The 22,938-nt window shown below is 43.5% G+C and overlaps 1 protein-coding gene across 7 annotated transcripts in view; it reads left to right on the top strand.

The window, feature by feature from the left end:
* Positions 1 to 22,938, top strand: part of TAF1D (TATA-box binding protein associated factor, RNA polymerase I subunit D) — a 164,244-nt gene that overhangs the window by 105,590 nt on the left and 35,716 nt on the right. For all 7 annotated transcript variants that reach the window (XM_069226921.1, XM_069226914.1, XM_069226917.1 and 4 more), the window contains one exon: positions 16,781 to 17,258. In XM_069226921.1, the coding sequence (XP_069083022.1) occupies positions 16,900 to 17,258 (359 nt within the window). In that variant the 5' untranslated portion in view covers positions 16,781 to 16,899. The remainder of the gene's footprint in view (positions 1 to 16,780; positions 17,259 to 22,938) is intronic.

Below are 22,938 nucleotides of genomic sequence, written 5' to 3'. Positions count from 1 at the left end.
AAACAAGAACCACACCATATCAGGGTTCCTTCCAAAGGGGAGGTTTCAGGGGATATCGGGGGGGTCAATTCCCAAGGAGTAGGGGAAGATTCCAGACTCCAAAAACACCTCCACCTAAACAGTGACTTTCAAGTCACGCAACCCCTTCACTCAACACCAGTGGGGGGAAGACTAAGCCAATTCTACCAATCTTGGCAACAGATTACAACAGACAATTGGGTATTAGCAATAATCCAACATGGCTATTGCATAAAATTCCACAACTTCCCACCAAACATCCCCCCCAAAACACGCAAAATGTCACCACAACATTTAGAACTTTTAGGACTAGAAGTTCAAGCACTACTGCAAAAGGATGCAATAGAGTTAGTACCAGTACAACAAAAAAACACAGGAGTTTACTCCCTGTACTTTCTAATTCCAAAAAAAGACAAAACATTAAGACCAATATTAGATCTCAGGACACTAAATACCTACATCATATCGGACCATTTTCACATGGTCACACTACAAGACATCATTCCACTGCTCAAACAGCAAGATTACATGACCACATTAGACCTAAAGGATGCGTACTTTCATATACCAATACACCCTTCTCACAGAAAGTACCTACGGTTCGTATTCAAAGGAATACATTACCAATTCAAGGTGTTGCCATTCGGAATAACAACTGCACCAAGAGTGTTCACAAAATGTCTAGCAGTAGTGGCAGCACACATCAGGAGACAACAGATACATGTGTTCCCTTACCTAGACGATTGGCTAATCAAGACCAACACAGTAAAAAAATGCGCAAACGACACCACATTTGTCATACAAACCCTTCACAAACTGGGGTTTTCCATCAACTATACAAAATCACACCTAGAACCGTGTCAAACACAACAATATCTAGGAGCAACCATCAACACATCAAAAGGAATTGCCACTCCAAGTCCACAAAGAGTGCAGGCATTCCACAAGGTAATAAGTGCTATGTTTCCAAACCAAAAGATACAAGCAAAATTTGTGCTAAAACTTCTAGGCATGATGTCATCATGCATAGCCATTGTCCCAAACGCAAGACTACACATGCGACCCTTACAACAGTGTCTAGCATCACAATGGTCACAGGCACAGGGTCAACTTCAAAATCTGGTATTGGTAGACCGCCAAACATACCTCTCGCTTCTATGGTGGAACAGCAAAAATTTAAACAAAGGGCGGACATTTCAGGACCCAGTGCCTCAATACGTTATAACAACAGATGCTTCCATGACAGGGTGGGGAGCACACCTCAATCACCACAGCATTCAAGGACAATGGGATATACACTAAACAAAATTTCATATCAATTACCTAGAACTGTTAGCAGTATTTCTAGCGTTAAAAGCCTTCCAACCCATAATAACACACAAATACATTCTTGTCAAAACAGACAACATGACAACAATGTATTATTTAAACAAACAAGGAGGAACACACTCAACACAATTGTGCCTCCTAACACAAAAAATTTGGCAGTGGGCGATTCACAACAACATTCGCCTAATAGCACAATTTATTCCAGGAATACAAATCCAACTAGCAGACAACCTTTCGCGAGACCACCAACAAGTCCACGAATGGGAAATTCACCCCCAAGTTCTGAACAAGTACTTTCAAATTTGGGGAACACCCCAGATAGATTTGTTCGCAACAAAAGAAAACTCAAAATGCCAAAACTTCGCATCCAGGTACCCACACCGCGAATCACAAGGCAATGCTCTATGGATGAGTTGGTCAGGGATATTTGCGTACGCTTTTCCCCCTCTCCCTCTCCTTCCATATCTAGTAAACAAGTTGAGTCAAAACCAACTCAAACTCATACTGATAGCACCCACATGGGCAAGACAACCTTGGTATACAACTCTACTAGACCTTTCACTAGTACCGCATGTCAAACTACCCAACAGGCCAGATCTGTTAACACAACACAAACAACAGATCAGGCATCCAAACCCAGCATCATTGAATCTGGCAATTTGGCTCCTGAAATCCTACAATTCGGACACTTAGACCTCACACAAGAATGCATGGAGGTCATAAAACAAGCTAGAAAACCTTCCACTAGACACTGCTATGCATCTAAGTGGAAAAGATTTGTTTACTACTGCCATGCCAATCAAATACAACCATTACATGCCTCTACTAAGGACATAGTAGGATACTTACTACATTTGCAAAAAGCAAATCTCGCTTTTTCATCTATAAAAATACACCTCGCAGCAATATCTGCTTACCTACAAACTACTCATTCATCGTCTCTATTTAGAATACCAGTTATTAAAGCATTCATGGAAGGGCTAAAAAGAATTATACCACCAAGAACACCACCAGTTCCTTCATGGAATCTTAACATCGTCTTAACAAGACTCATGGGTCCACCTTTCGAACCCATGCATTCCTGTGAAATGCAATATCTAACCTGGAAGGTCGCATTTCTCATTGCAATCACATCCCTCAGAAGAGTAAGTGAAATACAGGCATTTACCATACAAGAACCATTTATTCAATTACACAACAATAAAATAGTTCTAAGAACAAATCCAAAATTTCTGCCAAAAGTAATCTCACCATTCCATTTAAATCAAACAGTAGAATTGCCAGTGTTCTTCCCACAACCAAATTCTGTGGCTGAAAGGGCACTACATACATTAGACATCAAAAGAGCACTAATGTATTACATTGACAGAACAAAGCTAATCAGGAAAACAAAACAACTGTTCATAGCTTTTCAAAAACCACACATAGGAAATCCAATCTCTAAACAAGGCATTGCTAGATGGATAGTCAGATGCATTCAAACATGCTATCTTAAAGCCAAAAGAGAATTGCCTATTACACCAAAGGCACACTCAACCAGAAAGAAAGGTGCTACAATGGCCTTTCTAGGAAACATTCCTATGAGCGAAATATGTAAGGCTGCAACCTGGTCTACGCCTCATACGTTTACTAAACACTACTGTGTAGACGTACTAAATGCACAACAAGCTACAGTGGGCCAAGCTGTACTAAGAACATTATTCCAAACTACTTCAACTCCTACAGGCTAAACCACCGCTTTTAGGGGAGGTAACTGCTTTATAGTCTATGCCAAACATGTGTATCTGCAGCAACATATGCCATCGAACTGAAAATGTCACTTACCCAGTGTACATCTGTTCGTGGCATTAGTCGCTGCAGATTCACATGTACCCTCCCACCTCCCCGGGAAGCCTGTAGCCGTTTAGAAGTAGATCATAAATCTTAAACATCTGAACATTTGTAAATAATTATTAGAAACTCTTAACGTACATACATATTCACTCCATTGCATGGGCACTATTTATACCAAACAACTCCATCCTCACCCTCTGCGGGGAAAACAATCTAAGATGGAGTCGACGCCCATGCGCAATGGAGCCGAGGAGGGAGGAGTCCTTCGGTCCCGTGACCAAAAAGACTTCTTCGAAGAAAAACAACTTGTAATACTCCGAGCCCAACACCAGGCAGCGGACTGTGCCAAACATGTGAATCTGCAGCGACTAATGCCACGAACAGATGTACACTGGGTAAGTGACATTTTCATTCTGCATTCATTAGGGCATCAATGGTTGAAGAATTATAGTCAAATGCCTATGGCAGTCCCTGAGGACAGTAATGGTAGTGTATTTATTGCAGTTTTTAGGAATTTGGATACCTATTTTGCCCTGAAAGTTTGCATATGAATTGCACTTTACAAATTGTTCCAGAGGAAGCAGCACAAGAATGAATCTATTGATGAATATGTGAGTGAAAGAAAGTTGCAACTGACTGCAGATTTGGTGCAGTCCTGGAGGATTTGGTTCAGGATCAGGTGGTAATGCATGCTTGTAAAGCTGCAATTCACGACCAGGTTATTGAAGTATTAAAGAACTCTGTGTGTTTGAGTTATGTAAAAGTATGGAATCTTAAAAAGAGTTGCTGTGCTTCACGCTTCTTGGGCCCCTTCTTCAAGTTCAATAGGTTATTTTGTGTTGTGGAAGCATCACTACCAGAAAAACGTGTGGAACTTAAGTGTACTAGAAGACCACCTGTGTGTTTAAAAGACTGTTGTTGTGATGAGTGGTTACTCTAATGTTCTGTAATGTAACTCTGGGTGTATTGTTCTTTTGTGTATCCCATTTTCTCCTGTTATGTATTTTAGCTGGATATGCATTTTCTCATTTTGTTTTTCCAGAATGGACATTGAGACAACTGACCCCTGCAGTGTGGAGGTGAAAGTTACTGCTTATTTAGTTACAGAATAAATACTTATTTTGGAGTCTGCCTGTGCTGGCTTATTTACTTGACAAATAGATTTGTCACTGTATGTGCACAGCAGGATCTGGACTACTTGAAAGCCTGCCTCTGTGAATTCTTCAGATGTTCTATTTTGCTGGCTGAGCAGGATTGCATGATGGGGATACTCAAAGGGTAGACAGCAGCCTTTTCAGCTTTCCTCTGACTTTCCAGAGCAGCCATGTCTGTCCCCCATGGTGATTTGATTATTGAATGTTATGGCTAAACGTTTCCCACCTGCACCTTTAATTATGCCCCTTAAAACAGTTTTTTCTGTTAACGATTACTTTAATGAAGCTGAATAAATGAATTACAGGCACTGGGTGTCCTATGTAATTCGCATGCGTCTTCCTGGACAAGCTAGACTTGAAAGACAAGTGCTGCTTGTCTCATAAATGTGTTGACCCCTTTTCATTTGGGTATTTCCATTATGTGCTTAACGTTCTTTTCCTCCATCTGATCCCACTAAGGGGGAGGAGGAACTGCACTGGTTGGATCCCAGGCTAACTTTTACTTCAGCCACATGACGGAGTTCAGGTCTAATGACCAGGCTTTTTGTACAATTCCTTGGCAGCATGAGAAGCAAGGTAGTCATGAAGAGAGGCTTGTCGAGTTGGATAATCCTATGTATCAAAGTGTGCCATTCCCTTTGACAGAAAGAGCTGCCCGAGGGCCTTTGTGGCAATTCCCCCTTGACTAAACCTTCTATTTCAACCATATCCAGGGTGGTCTTGTTGCTGACATTTGTCAGGTCATGACATGAGTTTTCTTAACTGCTTTGCTAAACATTACTGTCACGATCCTGAAGTGAAGATGGATGGTCATTTCACCTTCTTGGTGCTCTAAAACTTTGTGGTCTGACCATTCCTTCAGGCCCAACCCTCAAGGGAGTGCTTTAAAGTCTGTTCAACAGGTGACGAATCTGCAAGTAGAAATATCCATTAGAAGAAAAACGTACTTCCCTTCTGTAACAATCAGTTCGAGGCAAGTATGGCTGTAGATACACATGCTTAGCATAAACCCGCCATCTAGTGTTGAACTCGGATGTGTGCAAGTTGTTTTTCTTTGAAGAAAGTCTTTTGAGTCGCAATGTGTGGTGACTCCTCCTCTTGCTCATAATGCAAATGTGTGGTGACTCCTTCTCTTGCTTGTAATGTGCATGGTCATCAGCTCCATTGTTAGATTGTTTTCTTCCGCAGTAGGACTCAAACGTGTGCTCCTCTGCTCTATCACTACATTATTGTTTCCTAGTATTAAGGCCTTAACATTGGTATTGTTTTCGAACACGTTTTTTTCTTGGTCCCCATTGATTATTGCTCGATGTCAATCTCATCGGGGTGACTCTGTTCGATCGCGGGTCCTGTGGACCTTAGCCCTTCTGGGCGGTTCTCCATTTTCGACGTCTCGTACTTGCCATGTCCATCTGGTGATGGAACGGATGCCCTTCTGTTTCTGCCCTCGCTGCCACGCCAAATTTCCATGCACCAACCTCGATCAGGTGTGTAACTTGTGCCTCTCTCTGGACCACCAGGAAGCTACTTGCAAGGCATGCAAGTCAATTTGACTGCGCGACCGATGACAACATGATGTCCCACCACAGCGCTGTAAACACACCGGACGTCTTCGAATCCGAGGATGTTCGACAGGTGGCTCTCGCATAGGAGTTGGCAGCAGATGACGGCATCTTTTTGCATGAAGGCAGTTCAAGCTCCAACTTGGAGATGCAGGACCTCCCACCTGGCCAAGCAGTGACTTCTGTATTCCCTCCACCCCATCCCCAGCCCCTGCAAACCATTCCAAAGGGTCATCTATCCAGTTCCGACCAACCAAAGTGTTCACACGAGCCACCACTGCCCTCGGGCACCAATGTACTGAGCTCCTGACCCCCACCAACGATGAAAAAAAACACCAAAACCATGAGCACCATCCACTCCGGCTCTTCCACAAACCCCTGCCCTCACCACGTCTTCAGTAAGGCCAGCCAAATCATCGCTCCCCAGCTCCGGACCATCATCAACAGCTCCTTCGAGACCGCCATTTTCCCAGAAAGCTGGAAACATGCCGAAGTCAACGCCTTGCTCAAAAAGCCCAAAGCCGACCCCGAAGACCTCAAAAACTACCGACCTATCTCCCTACTCTCCTTCCCTGCGAAGGTCATAGAGGAGATAGTCAACAACCAACTTTCCCACTTCCTGGAGGACAACAGCCTACTCGACGCATCCTAGTCTGGATTCTGCAAAAACCACAGCACCGAGACCGCCCTCATCGCCTGCACCGACGACATCAGGACCAGGCTCGACAAAAGTGAAACCGTTGCCCTCATCCTTCTCTACCGCTCTGCAGCCTTCAAACCCGTATGTCACCAAACACTTTGCACACGCCTCTTCGACGCCGGAATTCGCCACAGAGCCCTGGACTGGCTCACCTCCTTCCTCTCCGAAAGAACACAAAGAGCTTGCCTCCCCCCATTCCGGTCAAAGGCCACCAAGACCATATGCCGAGTCCCCCAGGGATCCTCACTCAGCCCCATCCTCTTCAATATCTACATGGCTCCGCTTGCCAACATCTTACCAACCCTTCAGCCTCAACATAATTTCCTACGCTGATGACACCTAGCTCATCCTCTCCCTCACGAAGAACCCCGCAACCACGAAGAACAACCTCCACACCGGACTTCTCGCCATCGAGCTGACGCTTATCACAAGGTTCAGCTCCACACCAAACCAGTAGAGGACGATTTCTTATTTGACACACTTTCTTCTAGCCAATGCTCAATACCTGCCGATGCATAAAGGCATGCTTAGACACACACCTGATATTTTCTAGGACCCAGTCAAAGTCTGTGTCATCACGCCACAGGTCGATACGAAATATCAACTCTCCCCTACAGACCCAGTATACATAAAAGGTTGATTACCACCTGACTCTTTAGTACTTGCCACAGCAAGGAAAAGGGCAAATTTACAAACATCTGATGAGGCGCTGTTAGAAATGGCACTTTCTGCAGGGTTAGCCCCAATCTTTTTGCCTCACTCCTCCTTTTTCTGGCCCTCTTTTTCTTGGCTTTAGGACTCTGAACACTTTACCACTGCTAAACAGTGCTAAAGTGCATGTGCTCTCGTCTCTAAAACATGGTAACATGGGCGAATCCACAATTGGCATATTTAATTTACCTATAAGTCCCTTATTGAGTGGTATACCAAATACCCAGGGCATGTAAATTAAATGTTATTTGTGGGCCTGCAGCACTGATTGTACTACCCACTTAAACAGTAAACATGTCTGAGGCCTGCCACTGCAGAGCCTGTGTGTGCAGTCTAACGGCCACTCTGGCTTGGCATTTAAAACCTTTGCCAAGCCTTAATCTCCCCTTTTCTTGCATTTAAGTCACCCCTAAGGTAGGCCCTAGGTATCCCACAGGGCAGGGTGCCAGGTAAGCAAAAGGGAGGGGATATACTTTTAAGTTCTCATGTTCTGGTAATGAAAAACTCCCCAAAGTTGTTTTTCATTCCTGATCTGAGAGGAGTAGCTGCATCATGTTTAGTACCATTGGAATGGTAATAATAAATTCTCTTGCCTGATAAGGTCAGGTTTATTATTACTGTTTTAGAAATGCCACTTTTAGAAAAAAGGCATTTCTCTGCACTCACTGCCCTGTGTGCCCACAGCCTATCTCCAATATGCATCTGGCTTGGGTTAGCTGACAGTTACACTTGTGCTTTTCATTCAGACACCCACCACAAAGGATACTTAACTGCATTTGCATGCATCTGCATACTGATGGGCCTTCATGGGGAGGAGGTTGGGAAAGGCTTATACTTACACCCCAGAGGGGTAGTGTCCTGAGCCAACACAAAGGGGCTGATTACCTCCCACTGATAGTCTGGAGCAGAGACTGACCTGAAAGGGGGACCTGTGCATTTCACCAGAACTCTTTATAGTCACTCCACGCATCAAAGGCACATTTTAATATAGAAATTGGGCCCTTGACCCACTCAAGAAGGTACACTTCTGGGCTCATGAAACACTGCTGGAGTAAGGGCTGCTGTGTGCCAGGATTACCCCGCTGTCAGGACTGACTGCTGTCAGGAACTGCTGCCCTGCTTGGTTGTGCCGCCTTACTGCCTGCTGATCTCTGCCCAGTAACCCAAGACTCGACCTCCAAGCCCAGAGTGACTCCAAGCGGACCAGCTTTCATCTGACCACTCGCCTCACAACTCTTTGAGATCACCTGAGCGGCTGCTGACCTGCTCTGTACTCGCATTGCATCAACCTCACCCGAGCAGCTTCTGACCCGCTTTGCTGCTCGCATCGCATCAACCTCACTCGAGCAGTGTCTGCCCTGCTTTGCCGCTCTCATCGCATCAACCTCCCCTAAGTGACTTCTGACCTGTTTTGCTGCTCGGATCACATCAACATCACCAAATTGGCCTCTGTTTTGCTTTGCCACTTGCATCGCAACAACTTCACCTGAGTGGCTTCTGCCCTGTTTCGCCTCGCGTCTCTTCAGCCTCACCGAGCGGCCTCTGCCCTGCCCTTGCCGCTCACCCTTCTTCACCTTCACTCGAGAGATCCCTGCACAGCTCCGCTGCTCGCACCTAGTCAACTTCAACCCAAGCTGCTCTGGCCCTGCCTAGCCACTTCCTGCTCCTGGTAGGAGCACAACCACGGACATTGGACACTCTTGCAGAGGACCATCCGGCATAATCATTTTGACCTATTACTCTTTCTTGCACATTGATCTTACTACCTTCAGTCTTCAAAGCGAAATATTTCTGTATCATATTGAACTTAAAACTGACTAGATAAACAAGCTTTATTTTTCTGTATAACCATGTGAATTATTTTTCTCTGCTGCGCCTCCTATGATTATATTGTGTGTGTGTGTGTGTGTGTGTGTGTGTGTAGCACAAGTACTTTACACATTGCCTTCTAAGTTAGGCCTGCCTGCTCTGCGCCAAGCTACCAGATGGTGAGCACAGGCTAATTTGAGACGTGTCACTGACTTGCGCTGACTAGAGGTGTGGTCCCTACTTGGACGGGGTGCATACCTCTGCCTACTAGAGATGGCGCCCCCACCAGATAAAGAAAGCAAGAAAATGTGCTGCGGGTAGGAGAGTAGCTGCCTAGTCTGCCATCTACTGGGGGATCGGCAATTTCTTTGACCTCCTCTCTCGCTATGACAAAGCCCACTGGGATAAAATGGAGGGGCTCCTCAGCATCTACCAGAAGAGTACAAAAAGAGGGCATATGAAATTGCCCCTGAGGGCAAACTAATTGCAAATAATTCTATTTGGGGCGCTCCTGGTGTGGCTGACACTGTGACTAGAGCCATTGACTCTAGCATTCTGCTCAGATGACACACCTGGCTTAGAGTCTCAGGTTTCAAACCTGAAGTGCAGCAAAACCTTGCGCTTCCCTTCAGTGGGGTACATCTCTTAGGTCCTCAAGTAGAAACTACTTGAAAAAAATAAAAAGGACAATGAGGCGGTTAAAACCATAGGAGCGTTGCAGACACCCTTGCAACGCAGTTCTTTTGTCGCTCCTCTTATTGTGCAGGAAGGAAATCCACCTCTATGGACGCCTCCACCTCTTATCAGCATCCCCAGGCACAAACCACCTCACTTAGGGGATAATATAAAGGCTCTTACCGAGCAATACGTCCAAAGGCAGAGGGAAGGGTGGTTTTGCAATGGTGGTTTTATAGCCATAAAACCTTGATGCGCCAACCAACCCCTCCCCAGCCATACAACACCTGTTGGGGGGGGCGAATACAAGGGTTTCTTTCTACCTGGCAGAACATCACCACTGACCAGTGGGTGTTGGATATTATCCGACATGGTTATTGTCTGGAGCGCACGTCCACACCTCCAAACATTCCACTCCGCAACACAAACTCTCACCACTACATTTGCAGTTACTCAAAGAAGATGTTCAGGAGCTCCTCACCAAATAGGCCATAGAACCAGTTCCATGATATGAGCATGGCACGTGGGTCTATTCACTCTACTTCCTTATTCCCAAAAAGGACGGGTCTCCAAGACCAATTTTGGATCTCAGACCCCTAAACCAATACTTTCTCACACAGCATTTTCACATAATCACTCTTCAACATGGAATCCGGTTATTGCAAAAAGGCAACTTCATGGCCACACTCAATCTCAAGGATGCCTATTTCCACATTCCTTTTCATCCGGCACATCGCCAATACCTGAGGTTTTTAATAAACCTGCAGCATTTCCAATTCAGATTGCTTCCTTTCAGGGTCACAACCGCCCCCAGAGTCGTAACCAAATGTCCTGGAGTAGTAGCTGCTTATCTGCGCAGACAAAACATACACGTTTTTCAATATCTAGACGACTGGCTTATGAAAAGTACAACTCATCAGAAGTGCTTAAAACACACCTAGGCCACCATAAACCTACTCCATTAACTGGGTTTTACCATCAACACAGTCAAATTACACTTCCAACCCTTTCAGGTATAACCATACCTGGGACCCATCCTCGACTCACATCTCGGTATAGCTACCCCAATGCTACCCAGATTCAGTCATTCCAAGCGCTCATTTCTCAGTTCCAGCTTCATCAACAAGTGACAGTGAGGACAGTCATGCATCTCCTAGGTATGACGGCTTCATGCATTGCCATAGTCTCATGCCAGACTGAACATGCGTCTGCTGCAAGAGTGCTCAGCGCGCCAATGGACTCGGCGGAGGGTCAATGGAAAGATCTAGTGTTGGTTGGCTGTCAAGCTCACCACTCTGCAGAGGTGGAACACCGGCTATCTCCTCAAAGGACGACCTTTCCTGGTCCCAGTTCTACAGAGGACCATAAAAATAGACACCTCCTTCACTGGTTGGGGACCACATTCTCAAAATCTGACTGTCCAGGGACGCTGCACGCCCAGCCAGAAGCATCTCCATATAAGTCACCTGGAGTTGCTAGCTGTTCACTCTGCGCCCAAAGCCTTCCTTCCTCACCTAGCTGGCAAAGTAGTGCTCATCAAAACAGACAATATGACATACATGTACTATATTCAAACGCAGGGGGGTACCGGGTACCCTCAGCTTTCTCATCTAGCCCAAATGATTTGGAGATGGGCCACTTACAACTTTCATCTGTTAGTGGAGTACATCCCAGGAGTGGACAACAGCTTTGCAGATCTCCCCAGCAGGAGGTGCCAACAAGTCTACGCATGAAAACGTACAATCCCCAAACTTTGCCTCCAGCTTCCCACACCCACAGTCCAGGAGCAACTGTGGATGAGTTGATCAAGGATATGTGCTTATGCTTTTCCACCTAGCCCACTGATTCCGTTTATGGTTTGCAAACTTTAACAGACATCTCTCACCGTCCTAATAGTGGCTTCCATAGGGGCACAGCAACCATCGTTCACCACTCTCCTCCATCTCTGTGGTTCCTCATGAAACACTGCTGAACAGGCAGGACCTTGTCATGCAGAACCATGGAGAAATCATACACCCATACCCCAGGTCACTCAACCTTGCTATTTGGTTCCTGAAGTCTTAGAGTTTGGCTACTTAAATCTGCCACAACCGTGTATAGGCATTCTTAAAGAAGCACACAGACCCACTGCTTGAGCCTGTTATGCTGCAAAGTGGAAAAGATTAATCCACCATTGTCACTCTAAACACATTGACACTTTGGTTGCCAGGGTGCAAGATATTGGGCCTGATTTAGATCTTGGCGGATGAAATACTCTGTCCCAAACGGATATCTCGTCCTCCGTATTACGATCTCCATAGTGTATAATGGGATTGCAATATGGAGGACGAGATATCTGTCACAATTGTGACAGAGTATTCTCTGCCAAGATCTAAAGCAGGCCCATAGTCTGTTACTTATTTCATTTACACATCTCTGGTCTAGCTCTTACATCCATATGAGTACATCTAGCGGCAGTTGTAGCTTATCCACAAAAACAGACAACACACTTCCCTCTTTAGGATTCCAGTCATTCCTTCTAGGGTACCACCAGCTCCCACTTGGAACCTTAACATTGTATTAACAAGATTAACGGGCCTTCCATTCAAACCATTTAACTTCTGCCTTGTCCAGTTTTTATCCTGGAAGGTATGATTCTTAGTTGCTATCACTTCACTCAGATGTGTCAGTGAGCTTTAAGTATTAACATTAGAAGAGCCCTTCTTTCAGCTAAATAGAGATAGGGTGGCACTGCGTACCAGTCCTACATTTTTTCCAGAGGTGGTGTCTCAATTCCACCTTAATCTGTCTATTAAATTACCAATCTTTTTCCCCCAGCTTGACTCAATTGCAGAAAAGTATCTCCATACCTTAGATGTAAAAGGAGCCCTCACGTATTATATTGATAAAACCAAATCATTTAGAAAAACACAACTCTTGGTTGCCTTTTCAAAACCTCACTAAGGGAGGGCCACTTTTAAATTGGGTATTGCACTTTGGATTGTTAAATGTATCCAAACATGTTATGCTAAAGCTAAAAGAACTTTACAGATCCCTCCTAGAGCGCACTCCACTTGTAAAAAAAAAAAAAAAAAAAAAAAAAAAGGAGCTTCACTGGCCTTTCTAGGTAATATACCTATAGCTGAAATATGTAAAGCAGCTACATGGTCTACACCGCATACATTTATGAAACACTACTCTGTGGACGTGCTGGCTCGCCAACAAGCCAATGTGGGCCAGGCAATTCTACGTACATTATTTCAAGCAACTATAACCCCCACAGGTTAGCCACTGCTGCGTTGCAGTCTATGCTAAGCATGTATATCTACAGCCACATATGCCTCGAACGAAAAATGTTACTTCCCCAGTAAGCATCAGTTTGTGACATCTAGTGGTGTAGATTCACATGACCCCACCCTCCTCCACGGACACCTGTGCTGGTTACAGATAACTTTTTTCATTAGCACAATTTTTCCAGCATTGACATTTTACTATACTACATTCTGCTCCACATTCCTTCCTCACCCGCCTTGCAGGAAAACAATTGAACAATGGAGCTGATGACTATGCGCGTTACCAGCAAGTGGAGGAGTCACCACATCTTGTGACTCAAAAGACTTTCTTTGAATAAAAACAACTTGCACACATCCGAGGCCAACACTAGATGGCAGGATTATGCTAAGCACGTGAATCTGAAGCACCTCATGCCACGAACAGATGCTTAGTGAGTAAGTAACAATACTATTTAAGGACTTCTATGGTCTAGCAGGATATAAAATAAATGTTATAAATTGTTGAAATATAGTATAAAATATTTTATCTTGTCCTTGACAGTTATTGTTTTTTCGTATTTGGTATGCTAGCTTGGATGAAGGAGAATTTAAGTATAATGTCACGTGTTCTCAAGTCAGCAATGAAATATAGGACTCAATGACATGTTAGCCAGTTTTTTTTCCGAGGCTGACTAACCTTTAAGATGGTTGTTTTACCTGAGTGTCAGTTTGCTTCTTTGCTTGCGGCTGACTGGGAGCTCACAAGCAGGTATTGGTCAAGAAAATTAAAAAATGTCTCTGTACTACATCCCAATAGGCACAGGAGTTTGATAGTATCTCTAAAATATTGTACCCAGTGCGCATGCTTGAATTTTGTTGTAAGTTGAAGCACAGTTGTTAACTTAGCAATAATCAATTAATGATAGACAATATTGGCATTTAGTTTAAGAATCCGTTTTAAGTTGCTCGGCCTCTCGTTGATGACATTGAGATGCTTCAAATGTGCTATTATTTCAGTTAATCCAGTTGTTGTATATAAAAAAGTAGAATTTCAAAATATACTATTGGTACCAAACTAACCTGTTTCCAATGCAGTGATATGAGTTATTTAGAACACTTAATTGCAGGTTACGATAGACTGAATGTATTTTGGAAAATAATATTTTTTTTCTGGGAAGATGGGTTGGGCCAAACTGCATAATAATTATTTTGGGAATTTATAGTTTTAGAACCAAACTTGAAGAAACATTGATGTTTGAGGATCACCACTTTATAAACATTAATTACGAGCAGGCAGCTAAGTGGCTGTATCCACCCAGTCAAGGCATGGAATGAAAGGATTACTCGGTAGATGCTACCTGAAAAGAAGATGTACTTAATTAAATAGTAAATGTCTCAAGTACATTTGAAGCCGATTAGAGACATGTTCTTTCTTTGGTGTCTTAAATGATAAATATTTTATAGTAAAAAGTTAAGTACCTAACCCCATTATTGTATTTCGAAATTCATAGGATGTTGCTTACATTAAGTTCTTGTTTTATATGTTTACTTTAGCCTTTCTGGTCCTTCTGATTTATGGATTTAAGGTTAATTAGGATTCGAACAAATAAGGTGCTGGGCAGTTCATATTTTGTAACCTCTAAATTCTGCTTCATTTTTGGTGGGCGAGCGACAAACTATAGTTCAGTTGATAAAATAAGGTAGCTTATGTTGAGACTTTGGAAGAGGGGCATCAACATCCTCACTCCCAAGAAGTTTGTTGCTCTTTGGTGGGTCTCTGGGTCTGGTTGCTGATGTTCTCTTGTCAGTAGGCACTTCATCCGCAGTGGGAAAGCTGGAGGACCGTGTTTAAGGAAGCCGTAAGTGTCTGTCTCTTGAGAGTGGGGGAAATGGCTACGAAGACCGGGGTTGGTGGAGGTTGTATGCGGTGTCCATCCCTTGTCAGAACAGTACGCTTCTTAGTTTCCCAGCATTGGATGAAAGAGGGAGGTCCACAGTACATCTCATCACGGGCAATCGAGCAGTTACTTCAGCAACGATGGAAAAGGCTCAGGCAACAGTCCAGTTTGGATACTTGACTATACGTTGCCCCTGAACTCAAATATATCAGCCTAGGACAGTACGGTGCAGCAGTTTTGATATTATCCTGCCCTCCCCTCACCTGACTTTTCAATGTCTGTCACTAGGGTCGATATTGGCCTCCTAAGTCAAACACGTATGTTTTATAATCAGACTGCATGAAGCTCTCTTCGGTGTCATGTATCTGCCTGCAATAATCACTGGGTATAGGTGGGTAAGCTACTTAAGGCTCGAGCCAGTCTAGAGACAGAGGCCTGACTCTGGCTCAGCTCGAGGTCCTCTTGGACCCTCGAGCCCAAAACGAGCCGAGCTTCTGTGCTGCTTCTGCCTGCCACCCACGTCTCACATTATGCGCCAAGAATATAAACAAAGCATAAAGAAGGAGGTAGCAGTCTAGTGGGCGAATTGTATGATGTGAAACCAGAAAACCTGGGACCAATCCCGGCTTCCCTTCTTCACTAACAACAGAGCCTCCTTTTTCTTCGTTATCATATATGAGAACAACTTCCAACATGTGAGTTTGAGGTGCGCATTGTCAAAATAATCTGTTGTATGAAGGTGAAATCTGAATGTTAAGGGAATATCTTTTTCGAAGAGCCTATCTGATTTTCTCCATGATGTTTGTTGCATGATTTAAATGCCAGTTGTTTTGGGCGCTCGGCTCATTCTCGGGCTTTTCAGAGCCCAGCCATTCCCTTGGTTCGTCTCTCCCTGATCATTTGTTGGCTTGCCCACCTCCATCCCTGAGACAAAAATCACTCGGAGAAGGCCAGAAGGAGATGTAGTTCTCACAGTGGGGCAAATAACATAAGTCTTGGTTTGGACGTTACAGACCTGCCGTCTTCACCAAAAACATAACAGTGTGAGGAGGGAGCGGGGCCTTGAAGAGGGCGTGGCCTCGTGCCCAGAAGCACCTAAGCTGCACTTCTACCCCCATCCTGTCCCCAAACTCCCTCTGGAAAAATAAAGAGCTTGCTGAGGCTGTGGCCAATGTCATGGGGTGTTTTCACATCCATTAATGGACATTGGCAGTTAAAAGCCTCCGAAAACGAGCTGAAAATCACTGTTTACATTGGTTTTTCAGCTCATTTTCTCTGCCACTGTGTGATATTGGCTTCTCACCCGGAAACCGTGTGAAGGGAGTCAATATTGTATGTCACAAGCACTTAGGGGGTTATTACAACTTTGGAGAAGGTGTTAATCCGTCCCAAAAGTGACGGTAAAGTGACGGATATACCACCAGCCGTATTACGAGTCCATTATATCCCATGAAACTCGTAATATGGCTGGTGGTATATCCGTCACATTTGGGACGGATTAACACCTCCTCCAAAGTTGTAATAACCCCCTTAGTCTGCCAAAAGCACGGCACATGACCTTGCAGGGCTTTAAAAACCATTACAGATAACTTGAAATAGACATGGTATGTTTGTTAAAACAACATACCTACTGCATTGTTCCCATAAAGCAAATCAAATGTTTTCATTAATAGAAGGTTACCTTTCTCCCGCCAGTTAATTGTAATAGATCAGTTGTATACTACAAGCCAAAAAGAAACAGTATTTGTGGAAGTTCTGAAGTATGCCCAATATTCTAGCTTGTTGGTTGGTATCTGATTATTGATTATTCATCTTCTTTCTTTTTACCTTTGTTTTATAGGTCTGGCTGTCTGTTTATGATGCAGAAGTGTTTTGATTCTATGCAAGTATTATTCCTGACCTTCAAACCTTGGAGCATAGCAGTATTTAGGCAAGGTGTGAACATTCTTTTAACTGAAAATGGAAGATGTGGATGAGTCATTGTTTATGGATGATTACAACGATGGACAAGAATTTATGCTAACACAGCAAGAGGGACGTGGCAGCTTCTCATCGGGACAGTGCAGAACTGCTACAAAGAAATGGAGTGCAAAACTATTTCCAAATGATACTCTACATGTTCCTGAAACAATTGCATCACATGAGGACACCCTTAAAATTCCTGAAAGAGGGAACTCTGCGGATAACCTTACCACTCCTGAGAGAGGAAATTGTGGTGGGATTCTGGAAGCACCTGACATTGAAGCATATGGTTGTGTTTCTACTGGAAGTGTTTTGTCACCACCCATTTGTCGACGTAATGACAGCGAAGTAGAAAGGTAAAAATGCAGTCAAAACTTTTCATAGCTTTGTCAATTGTCATCCCTGTCACAAGATATTGTTCAGTGTTGCTATAATGTATGCCTATCTACAAATCTCTATAACTTAAGTGAACAGTTTATCAACAAAAAACATCCTTTCAGGCGTTTCATGCCAATACGGAGATGGTCGTCTCCCACGTAAGGTAATGTGACGTTGTAACAAGTTTTCTAGTAAATACATATTCCCACAGAATCCCCATCCTGAACTAGCTCCAAGCAGAAGCTAAGTTCCATAAAAGTTATTTGAGTAATGCTTAATTCCAGCACTAGCTGTGACCACTGTGACACTGGCCACAAATCTGGCAGATGTCATCTATGAAGTGATGTGGCAGCTCCATAAAGGTACCTCTTATGCTGATGATTTCCTATTTTTTGCGTACCACAGGTTCCAAATCTGGTGCTCATATTTTTAGTAGGAATAGTTCAAATATTTGTTTTCAAAATCGTCAGCCTCTAAGCCCTAGGCAAATTGCTAAAGGCAGATAACACTCTCAGTACTATGTTCTGTGAGTATGTTTTTTGCATTGGGCAACTTAATCCCTAGAACCTGCGCTGCTGTGGGTCTTCTAGCACAGCACGTCTTCATGAAATGTTCATTATTAGCCCTTAACATTGAATAGTACTCCCACGTGTGAGTTCCTAAAGCACTTTACAAGAAATAGCCTATTTTCTCAAAAAAGTATCGGATGGTTAGATTGACAGATTCTGGTAGATTTTCATAGCTTTTTCCTTTATTCAAATTAAATAAAAATCACTAGTGCTTAACTATGTTATCTGAATAGTGGTTAAAGGAAACAAAATAAAGAAACTGAGATAAATGGAAACAGTCAATAGTTTTCAGATCTGGACTGTGACACTGTACCGGCAGCCAGCTGTTCCTGTAGCTCAGTTCCAGCATCCCATCATGATACTCGTCATTGGTTTTTCTCAGCATCATCCATAGACAGTAGTGGTCTCAGCAGTTATTACTGGAATTATGATTTCAAATGACTATGAACATATCCTCTCAAGATTAACTTCACTTTTTGTGAAATGCATGTGAGGTCGGATGCATACAGTAGCGAAAGATTCCAAACTCTGTGTGGATCGTCAAGAACAAAGACTTCTTCTGCCTCCGAAAAAAGGTAGATAGATGCCAAAAATACTGCAGACAAAGAGACAAAAGGAGCTGGGAAATGAAGGAGAGGTACACCCTCCATTGTTAGCCTTGCTACCCGACCTAAGAACACCCACAGAGGTAAAGCTAAGAAAAACTGACATAGAGAGAACACCTCGCATTGCTCCCCACGCCAGTCGGGGATTGCTAGTAAGTTGTAATTATCACACAAATATTCTCCACCAAGACCTTACGTCCACATCATATCTGATAATGCACTTTTTTTGTTGTTTTGAAAACCCTCTAACCTAAATTTTATCCACACTTCTGTAGGTTCTGCAGCTGTTAGGACTCATTCAACCTGCACTGGAGAAAGTCTTTACACTTGCAACCACCAAGGGAGAGTCACCTTGAATGGTGAAAAGGTGCCAGCCTGATCAACTCAGCCTGTACCTTTGAAGGCATGAGCCTCACACAGAGTCAGTTATTATAGTGGCTGCAAGTAGACGCCATAATTTAGTCCAGCCTGATTTGGAAAGCAAGAGGTTGGACACCAGTTATATGGGAGATCATTCAGAGCCATAAAGGCTGTTAGTGCATTTACATTGTTAGATCACTATGCTAGATTGCTTTAGATGGCCATGCAAATATGTTCTGTTGACCTGCAAGACTTGAAGTGTTGAATTGTATGGTAATATCGGCTCAGGTGATACCTGCATCATTGGATTCCTCTGACTGGAAGTCAATATGATTGAATTGCTCATGCGAGCTGGAAAGTTTGCATCTTCCCCTTTTCACTTTGCTCTTTGGTCCAGACACAGGTGACAACATGTTGTACATGAAGATAGAAGAGGAAACGTTGCAAGCTTTGAGACTACATGAACAATCTCAGTATAGCTCTCAAGAGTAATGGTATCACATCGCAGTGTTCAAACTTATCAAAGGTAACAACACAAACCTGGCTTAAAACTAAAAGGAGTGGCCATTTTTAGGAGAGGGCATAACCACTTTTAAAATAACTTATTACACATAGTATAAAAAGGAATTATAATCTATTGATGAATACACAAGGTTTCTAAATCCACTTTAGTAGAAAAAAACACTAGAACCCCCAATAAAAACATAATACATTTGTTACAGAATGACATTCATGCACAATTCTCAACCCCCATTTTCATGTGTTCTCCTGTACACTGCGTTTCTTCATTCTGCTTGACTTAGAGAAGTCTGACCCCCTTGTTTCGCCCATAAAGGTACTAAAAAAGATGGAATTAAATAGGCTTCTCTGGAAGGGAGTCCATCCAGAATGAACCAACTTCAGCATCAAAGGCCATTAAATGGTTTGATCATCACTTACCCGGAATGAGACAGCACTCCCATTCACAGCAGCCATACCACTGCAGAGTAAGATAATAGCTATCTGCATAAGAAAGGGAATCCTCTGCTCATGGGGAAGGGATTTTTCTCTTTCCTCATCTCATGCATCTCTTTCTGCCTCTTCAGTAGTAAAAAGCATTGCCATTCGCATTGTATTGTGACATAATATAGCAAAGGTTAGCATGGAAAATATAGCAAAAGACATAAGAAAACTATAACAAAAGGCAGTATAAAAAGTGATGGATGGAATGCTTGAATCGGCATTGGTCACAGTGCAACAAAAGATAGATGGATTCGAATAATTCAGCAAAATGGCTACCTATTACGATTCAAGACTGCTCCTCAATTTGTGTCACCCAGATAGTTATTCTTCTTCCATTAGCACTACGTAGAAGTAGCAAGTACAATTCTACTCCAAAAGCAAGGGTGGAACCAGTTTCTTCATGCTAGAAAGGCAATTACATTTGTTTCTTATATACAATAAAGGTATAGAGCAGGCATTGATACTTATTCTTCACCAGAAGATTGCAAACCAGTGAAACAAATGCAGAAATTCAGGATGATAGCCCTTTACTAGACTAATTCATAAATCCACGAGACAACTAATAGCTTCCTAGCCAAGATCCTACAGTGGGGGGAGTGAGTGTTGATTGAGGGGATACAAGGGGGTTAGCTGTGACTCCTTCAGCTTAAGTGTTCACCTTTACAAAACACATTTTTATCTTGTAAAGTGGTTTACGCTATATAAATCCCTCATACATGCATACATGCACCTTGCACTTTTACTTACATATATACATACATTACCATAATAAGTAGATGGGTGTAGTGATTCCCTGCTAATGCATGATGGAAACTCTACCCTATTTGTATTGACTGAGATAGTGATGACTTGACACCGCAAGCACTAGTGATGTCTTTATGGACCTGTTACATCACTTCAGGATATCAACTCTTGCTGGAAGCCAAAAGTATCACACAGCATATATTGGACTGAGTGTCTTAACATGCGATCGAGCCTGCTGCTTGGAGATGAACATACTTCAGGATGTGAGGTATGCCGGATAATGTTGTAAGGAGAAAGTTTATGTGTTCAGTTAAGTATAGTTTGGATTTCTTGTATTCCGTTATATAGCTGGTTCATGTTCCTTTCTCGATCCGTTTTCTTTGTCAGTTGCAACAGGTATCTAAATCAGTTAATGGCAACTTCATTCAATATTTTAACTGACTTCCAGAACACTATCATTCTTGTGTCAATTATTTTTCAAAGTATTTGCACCATGTACTAGCAATGACAGTATTTAATCTTTGATTACCTGTAGTCGTGAAGAATGGAGAAGTCAAAATTAAACTTCGGCTGAAGTACAGATGCCTTCAAGGGGGCCAAATATATTGGGGTGTAACTAGTCAATGGCACACTGAATTTGGTGTCTTGGAGAAGGTGTTAATCCCATCAATGTCGTGAAGAAGTATCTATAGCAACACCTCTAGGAATCCAGATGTAAACTTTACATAACCATTAGACTGCAGCTCCACAGTTTCTTTATACTTTAATTTCTGTCACACACAAAATAGATTGATGTTGCATTTAACAGAAGACCTCTGCCATCTTGATAAAACTGAATGCCTTAAGCATTGTGAAAAGTTGGGGACCAAGGGGGTCATTCTAACCCTGGCGGTAAAAACCGCCAGGGCGAACGACCGCGGTAGCACCGCCAACAGGCTGGCGGTGCACCGCTGGGCATTCTGACCGCGGCGGTTCAGCCGCGGCCAGAAACGGAAAGTCCCGCCGACTTTCCGCTGCCCTTGAGAATCCTCCATGGCGGCGGAGCGTGCTCCGCCGCCATAGGGATTCTGAAACCCCCTACCGCCATCCTGTTCCTGGCGGTTCTCCCGCCGGGAACAGGATGGCGGTAGGGGGTGCCTGGGGGCCCCTGCAGTGCCCATGCCAATGGCACGGGCACTGCAGGGGCCCCCATAAGAGGGCCCCATAAAGAATTTCAGTGTCTGCCTAGCAGACACTGAAATTCGCGACGGGTGCAACTGCACCCGTCGCACCTTCCCACTCCGCCGGCTCAATTCTGAGCCGGCGTCCTCGTGGGAAGGGTGTTTCCCGCTGGGCTGGCGGGCGGACTTTCGGCGGTCGCCCGCCAGCCCAGTGGGAAACCCAGAATGACCGCCGCGGTCTTTTGACCGCGGTACGGTCTTCTGGCGGTTCCCGCTTGGCGGGCGGTGAGTCATGCCTTCATGCAGCAGTTGTCATGTTCCCAAGATACTGCAGTCTACCTTGGCTTTTCTCTTATGTCTTAAATTTTGATGTGTCCCAGCAAACTAACTGCTGGCATATTATCTGGAGCTAAGCATGTCTTTTGTGCATGGTAACAGGAGGCCACCTTTACTGGCATCCATCTTACCCACTGTCCTTGACGTGGTCATGGGGTGGCGAGTCTGGTTCTGGTTAGACATTCTTGAGTAGATAGATGGCAACAACCCAAGTAATTGGAAGTGAGTTTAGAAAACTGCATTGTAATCCAGTGGGGGGTGATCTACATCAGTACAAGGAGGTCTAGCAAAGCTACAGAATAATGTGGTGTCACAGAAGGAAGTTACTTGATATCCATTGCACATACTGTGATGAACTGAGGAAGAAAACTATATGACTTATGGTCCCAAATATTAGAGCGATAATAAAGAAAACTGGTGGTAAAGGAAGCAGGAAGCATTAAGACATAAGAAAGAGGTGGATCAGAGCTACAAATAAGCTGTATTGAGGAGGGTGGAAATGTATGTTGTCTAAAAAAATCTACAAATAGCAAGGGCTCTCTACGCTAAAGAAAAATGGGGCAATATTTGATCCCACAGATGCAGAAAATACAGAAGTGTTAAACTGTAAGATGATGATTTGAATCCATCGGATCAGGGTGATTTGAATGGTGCTGCAAACAGGAAAGTGAGACGAATGCTATGACCAACTAAAACTCACAGACAACTTTATATAAAGAATGAGATAGAGAACTATTGAAAAAAGAAGACGGGGAGAACTGATGACAAAGGGGAAACTACCTACAAATGAAATGTGTTTTTGTCTAGAATGTACTGTAATGCAAACAGTTACATATGTTTTTATTTTTTTGATAAAAAATAGCAGTGTGAGATTGATAGTTG

This window comes from Pleurodeles waltl, chromosome 3_2, assembly GCF_031143425.1.
Source record: "Pleurodeles waltl isolate 20211129_DDA chromosome 3_2, aPleWal1.hap1.20221129, whole genome shotgun sequence".
In the NCBI taxonomy this organism is placed as follows: Eukaryota; Metazoa; Chordata; class Amphibia; order Caudata; family Salamandridae; genus Pleurodeles; species Pleurodeles waltl.
Note: the sequence above shows the minus strand (reverse complement) of the source record. Positions and strands in the feature narration are given on the sequence as shown.